Source organism: Trichechus manatus, unplaced genomic scaffold (genome assembly GCF_000243295.1).
Source record: "Trichechus manatus latirostris isolate Lorelei unplaced genomic scaffold, TriManLat1.0 scaffold00100, whole genome shotgun sequence".
In the NCBI taxonomy this organism is placed as follows: Eukaryota; Metazoa; Chordata; class Mammalia; order Sirenia; family Trichechidae; genus Trichechus; species Trichechus manatus.
The window spans coordinates 383,218-390,235 of record NW_004444036.1 but is presented as its reverse complement, the minus strand read 5'-3'; the positions used below and the strand labels follow the sequence as shown (position 1 = coordinate 390,235).

At 41.6% G+C, this 7,018-nt stretch overlaps 1 protein-coding gene across 2 annotated transcripts in view; it reads left to right on the top strand.

Annotated features, from left to right (window-relative positions):
• The window catches only part of CTPS2 (CTP synthase 2), a 124,175-nt gene that overhangs the window by 99,530 nt on the left and 17,627 nt on the right, over window positions 1–7,018 (top strand). For both annotated transcript variants that reach the window (XM_004382813.1, XM_023737248.1), the window contains exon 16: window positions 4,497–4,641. In XM_004382813.1, coding sequence (XP_004382870.1) covers window positions 4,497–4,641 — 145 coding nt within the window. The remainder of the gene's footprint in view (window positions 1–4,496; window positions 4,642–7,018) is intronic.

The window sequence follows — 7,018 nt, the reverse complement described above, 5'->3', positions numbered from 1 at the left end:
GTGGGGTTCGATGACCATCTTGGATAGATATCTTGTCATCTTTCACGATATCAGGGAAGTTTTCTGCCAACAAATCTTCAACAATTCTCTCTGTATTTTCTGTTTTCCCCTCTGTTCTGGTACTCCAATCATTCGTAGGTTATTCCTCTTGATAGAGTCCCACATAATTCTTAGGGTTTCTTCATTTCTTTAAATCCTTTTATCTGATTTTTCCTCTAATAAGTTGGTGTCAAGTGCTTTATCTTCAATCTCATTAATTCTGACTTCCGTTGCCTCAGTTCTGCTCCTATGACTTTCTATTGAGTTGTCTAATTCTGACATTTTATTGTTAATCTTCTGGATTTCTGATTGCTGTCACTCTATGGATTCTTGCAGCCTGTGAAATTTGTCATTACGGTCTTCTGTAATCTTTTTAATTTCCTCTGTTGCATGTTCTGCATTTTGCTTCATTTCCTTCCTAATTTCTGGAAGAGTTCTGTATATTAATCTTTTGTACTCTGCCTCTAGTAATTCCAAGAAATTTTCCTCCTCTGGAAAATTTCTAGATTCTTTGTTTTGGGAGCTTGTTGAAGGCATCATGGATTGCCTCTTTATGTGATTTGATATTAACTGTTGTCTCTGAGCCATCATAAGGTTATTGTATTTATTTATTTTATGTTTGCTTACTGTGTCCTAGCTTCTTGTTTTGTTTTGATATGCCCAAATAGGCTGCTCGTATGAGCTAGTTTGATCATTGGCACCTTTGAAGCTCTAATGTCCTGTCACCAGGTGGTTAGATCAGTTACTAGGTATGTGAGTTCAGGAGTCTGCCCGCTCCTTCTGTATGGATTCAGCTGAGGTGTCCAGGTAGATAGCCACCAAGTGTGTGGTGTAGGCTCTTACCTACAGTCCTAGGCAGGCATGGGTGATTGGTGTAGGCACAGGCATCTGGCTGCAGCAGGGGAACACATGCTGAGCAAAACAGGGGGCTGATGGCCACCTCCGAGTGTCCAGGAGGAAGGCGTGTCCTTGTTCCCTAGAGCACGCAGGTGGGTGGGTTTTGTTGCTGGACTATGAGCACCCAGTGCTGTTGGCTGTAAGGACTGAGGGGCACCTCTTGTTCTTGGGCCCCTATCGCAGGTGGGTAGGTTGTGTGGGTGGAGCTTCCAGTTCTCAGGCCCCTGATGTGGGTAGGTAAAGAACCTGCTTAATGGGCAGATCAGTGTCAAATGTCACAAACCTGCCACTTCACAGCTGAAACAGTTGAAGTTAGACTTCAGGTATACACCCTGTTGTACTGTGGTAATGAGGGCCTACGCTGTTGAAATGGGCCCACAGAAGTCTATGCAGGGGGAAAGGCACTCACAGTCCATGGATCGCTTATGCTTGTGCCTAGGCAAAGGAACTGTGCCTACCCTGGGTTCCTGGCTTAGTGGAACCAGCAGTTTATTTTTTCCCCTGTTTGTTAATTTTTTCACTCTCCAAGGCAGGGAGAATGGCTCAGGGTGTGTGGCGGATCATCTTTCCGGCCCAGGGGACTCGGTAATTGCTGAAGCCAGTCCAGGACCCAGTGCAGAGCAGGGAGTAGGGAGGTAAATGGGAGAGAGGTTATTCCCTAAGGGGGGTGTTTTTGACCCACGTGGTAGGCTGTATGCAAGTACTTATCTTTCTCTGATTGAGGGCTGCTTCTCACTGGTTCTGGGTGGCTGAGTAGACTCTCAGCGGCTGGGTCTCTCCTGGTGCAGAAAAGGCACCCCCCGTGCATGGCCGCTTGCCTGCCTCACTGCTCACCCATGAGCTGATCAGGCTTGAAGTGCTCAGGCTCTTGCCAGGTCAGGTCTGGCAACTCCTCACTGCTTCCGAACTATGTCTCCCTCCCCCTGCCACTCAGTCTGGTTCTTCAACTCTGCCTTTGATGTTCAAGGCTCCCAGACTGCCATATATAATCGAATCACTTGTTTTTTCCAGTCTTTGTTGTAAGAGGGTCCACCAGAAGCATCTGACTACTCCCCCATCTTGGCTCCGCCTCCCCTCAATTTTTTTTAAATAATGTTTTTTTGTGTTTTAAGTGAAGGCTTACACAGCAGTTTAGGTTCCCATTCAACAATTTCTATACAAGTTGTTCCATGACATTGGTTGCTGTCTTAGTTATATAGTGCTGCTATGACACAGATACCACAAGTGGGTGGCTTTAACAAACAGAAATTTATTTTCTCACAGTTTAGGAGGCTAGAAGTCCAAATTGAGGATGCCAACTCTAGGGGAATTTTTTCTCTCTCTGTTGGCTCTGGATGAAGGTCCTTGGCTCTTCAGCTTCTGGTTCCTAGTTCCATGGAGATCTCCATGTGTCTTGGCATCTATCTTACCCCATCTCTCCTCACTTGATTGCTTGTTTAATCTCTTTTATATCTCAAAAGAGATTGACTCAAAACACACCCTACACAAATCCTGTCTCATTAACATAACAAAGACAACCCATTCCCAAATGGGATTATAGCTACAGGCATAGAGGTTAGGATTTGCAACACGTATTTTGGGGGGAACATAATTCAATCCATAACAGTTACATTCTTCACAATGTGTAAACATTCATTATTTCCATTCTGGTTGTTCCGTTTCTATTAATCTAGTTTTCCTGCCCCACTTTACATTTTCATCTTTGTTTTAAAGTAACTGTTGACCATTTGGTCTCATATAGGTGATTTTTTAAAGAAGCACAGTACTTATGGGTGATATTCTTTATTTTGTGAGCCAATCTGTTATTTAGCTATAAGGCAACCTCAGGGGTTAGCTTCAGTTCAAGGTCTGCAGAGTATCTCAGGGCAATAGTCTCAGGGCGCCCTCCAGTCTCAAACAGTCCAGTAAGTCTTTTTTTTTTTTTAATTAAATAGCCACATGTGGCTAATGGCTACCATTTTGTATAGCACAGCTTTAAATCATAGCCTTAGGAGAGTAGACACTTCCACTCAATCATCATGTCTTTATTACTATAATATTATCTTTGGGACTCCAGTGGTGAGTGATGGGAATTTTTGATTTCGAATTCCATACTAGATTTTTAGATCATTTGATAAAGCATCTCATTAAAAGCTTTAAAATTATCTTACTTTCTCATTTAAAACTTAATTTATGTTATCACCTTCAGCTTGATGTATACAACAATTAAAATGACCTCTCAAAGGAGAGAATACAACACACTGCCCATGCTCTGTTGCATGGCAATTATGAGATTGCAGTTGCCCAGACTATGTTCTTCCATGTCTGAAAGTAAATGTAGTGTTTGAGAATTCTGAATGGGAGAAGGAATTTGGAATCCTAGAAAATTTCTACCCAGAGTTGGACATGTTGCCCACTTAATTCTTACCATTCCAAAACAGGGAATTCCAGAAACCTGGCAAAAGCTACTTTTCTGCTCCTGTTCAGCCAGGAGAGCTTGAATTGCCCTTATAGGGGCTTGTTGTTAGTTGCCGTCGAGTAGATTCCAACTCATGGTGACTTACAACCCTCAAAATGAAAATAGCTCAGTTTTTCCCCCTAATTAATATAAGTGGTGTATGCTCATTGTAAAAGGTCACACAATACAGAAGAGTATAAGGAAGAAAATAAAAGCAGCTTGAACTCTTGCCACCTTGAGACATAACACCATTAACATGTTGAAAGACCATCCTTTTATCCAATAGAGACTCTTTATCACAAGCGATGAGTTAGCAGAGGTTGAAATCTGAGTGCCAGCTCAGTTGTATGGTGCTATGACTAATATCCATTAATATCCAACTTCAAGGGTGACTAGGAATGCAGTTGTACTTCCTGTATTTCTAGGCACAGCCTTCTGGGTTCCCATTGTATTGGTTTATCCCAGGGGATCTTTCCCTTGGGAAGGGAGAGAATACTTGTAGGAAATGGCCTGAAGCCATCTAAGAGAAAGAATGACGGGGACTAGTGCAAAGTCTGAGGGATACTATGGATATTGAGCCAACATCAGCCTGCCAGGGCCTTCAAAGAGCCCTGGTAGACTTTGGGAAAGCAAAATTCATCTTGCCATTCAAAAGTTTTTGCTTAACTTTGCTCACTGTAACATCTTCCACAAATAAAATTCCTCATCATTTATTAAGTGAGATGTGTTCACAATTTGAAATTCCATTTAGAAAATAGATAATGAAAGTAACTGCCTATGATGATGACAAGGTAAATAGTCTCCTTACCATTTCATAGGAGCCCTGGTGGTGTAGTGGTTAAGTGCTCAGCTGCTAACCCAAAGGTTGGCAGTTCGAACCCACTGGCTGCTCCTCAGGAGAAAGATGTGGCAGGCAGTCCGCTTCCTTAAAGATTACAGCCTTGGAAATCCTATGGGGCAGTTCTACTCTGTCCTATAGGGTCGATAGGGGTCGGAATCAACTTGATGGCAACAGGTGTGTGGTGGTGTTACCATTTAATGAGTTTTCGTATCCAAAGATAAGACCTTTAAAGCAGTTTCATGTTTGTCTGCTTCAATTGCATCATGATTGTTCTCATTTCAGATCACCCCTATTTTGTTGGTGTCCAATTCCATCCTGAGTTTTCTTCTAGGCCGATGAAGCCTTCTCCTCCATACCTGGGGCTGTTACTTGCAGCAACTGGGAATCTGAATGGCTATGTGCAACAGGGATGCAAACTATCCTCCAGGTAACCAGCTTCCGTCTCCTACCAATACTCAGTATCTTAGGCTTCTCATAGGATTTAAAATCATTATAGGATTTTTTTTTTTTAAAGAATCACTTTTTCTCTCTTAACAAGCACAATTTTTTTTTCTTTTAATGAAAATAATTTAATCACTTCTGTGCTAGTAATGTGTCAGTTTTCGGAACCATGCTGGCACTGGTTATTATTTTAGAAAAGCTTGTCATTTTGATGAGCCCTGGTGGCGCAGTGGTTAAGTGCTGGACTGCTAACCAGAAGGGTGGCAGTTCAAACCCACCAGCTGCTCCATGGGAGAACGATGTGGCAGTCTGCTTCCATAAAGATTTACAACCTTGGAAACTCTATGGGGCAGTTCTACTCTGTCCTACAGTGTCGCTATGAGTCAGAGTCAACTCCATGGCAGTGGGTTTGGTTTGGGTTTGTTATTTTGTTAAATGAAAAACGGGATTTTCTTTAATTGACTTTGTGACTAGTAAATATGTATGAGCAATATGTTTATTGGCTATTTGTTTTATACATAGCGTGTTCATATCCTTTACCCTGTTTTTTTTTTTTTTCCTTTTGCTATTGTATTCTTTTTCTTACTGATTGGTAAACTCTATTTCTTTTTTCCCATACAAAAATTTATACATACATTGTTATGTGACTCTAATTGCTCTCCCCGTACTGTGACAGCACACTCCTCCTTTCTACCCCTGATTCCCCATGACCATGCTTTCCAGTGTTCCTCCAGTCTCAGTCAGACCGTTAAGTCTGGTCTTCTTACTAGAATTTGAGTTCTGCACCCCATCTTTCTGCTGCTCCATCAGGGACTCTCTGTTGTGTTCCCTGTCAGGGCAGTCATTGGTGGTAGCTGGGCACCATCTAGTTCTTCTGGTCTCAGGCTGATGAAGTCTCTGGTTTATGTGGCCCTTTCTGTCTCTTGGGCTAATACTTTCCTTGTGTCTTTGGTGTTCTTCATTCTACGTTAACTCCAGGTGGTTGGGACCAATTGATGCATCTCAGATGGCCCCTTGCAAGCTTTTAAGACCCCAGACGCCACTCACCGAAGTAGGATGCAGAGCGTTTTCTTAATAAGCTCTGTTATGCCAATTGACCTAGATGTCCCCTGAAACCATGGTCCCCAGATCCCTACCCCTGCTACTCTGTCCCTCAAAGTGTGTGATTGTATTCAGGAAACTTCTTAGCTTTGGTTTAGTCCAGTTGTGTGGTAAGCTCTTTATATATAAAAGAAATCATTTGTTAGGTTGCACATATTTGTTCACAGTGATTTTGTTTTTCTTTTAAGTTGTTAATGGTAGTTATTATTTTCCCTACAGAGTTTTAAATATTTGTGTAGTTACTCTGCCTTAAGATCATACCTAAAGTTTTTTTTTTCTGTCAAAAGATTATATGAATAATAATCTATTTATTTTCCTTTTATGGTTTCAATTTTAAAGTTTAAATCTGGAATCTATATGGACTTTATTTTTAGTGTAGTGGCTAAAATAGGAATTGGACTTGATTTTTTTCTCCCCTAGATTGTTAGTAAGTTGAGTAATATGGATTTGTTTCAGAGATTTCTATTTTTTTCCACTGATGGTTTCATCAATTGTACCTGAACCTTTACCACCCTTTTCATTATTATAGCATTATTGTAAATCAAGCCCTTATCTACCCTACTGCCATTGTTATTTAAAAACAATGTTTTTGTGTATTTCACTGTTCTTTTTTTTTTTTGTCTTTAGATTTTCCTTTTTGTGTTGTACTTTAAGTGAAAGTTTACAATTCAAGTTAGTCTCTCATACAAAAATTTATATATACATTGTTATGTGACCCTAGTTGCTCTCCCTATACTGTGAAGCACACTCCTGCTTTCCACCCCTGATTTCCTGTGTCCATTCAACTAGCTCCTGACCCTCTCTGCCTTCTCATCTCACCTCTGGACAGGAGCTGCCCATTTAGTCTCATGAATCTGCTTGAGCTAAGAGGCACACTCTTCACAAGTACCATTTTATGTCCTACAGTCCAGTCTAATCTTTGTCTAAAGAGTTGGCCTCAGGAATGGATTTAGTTCTGAGTTGACAGAGAGCCCCAGGGGCCATGCTTTCTGGGGTTCCTCCAGTATCAGTCAGACCATTGAGTCTGGTCTTTTTTACTAGAATTTGAGTTCTGTACCCCACTTTTCTCCTGCTCCATCAGAGACTCTGTTGTGTTCCCTGTCAGGGCGGTCTTTGGTGGTAGCCAAGCACCATCTAGTTCTTCTGGTCTCAGGATGATGCAGTCCCTGGTTTATGTGGCCCTTTCTGTCTCTTGGGCTAATACTTTCCTTGTGTCTTTGGTGTTCTTCATTCTCCTTTACTCCAGGTGGGTTGGGACCAAT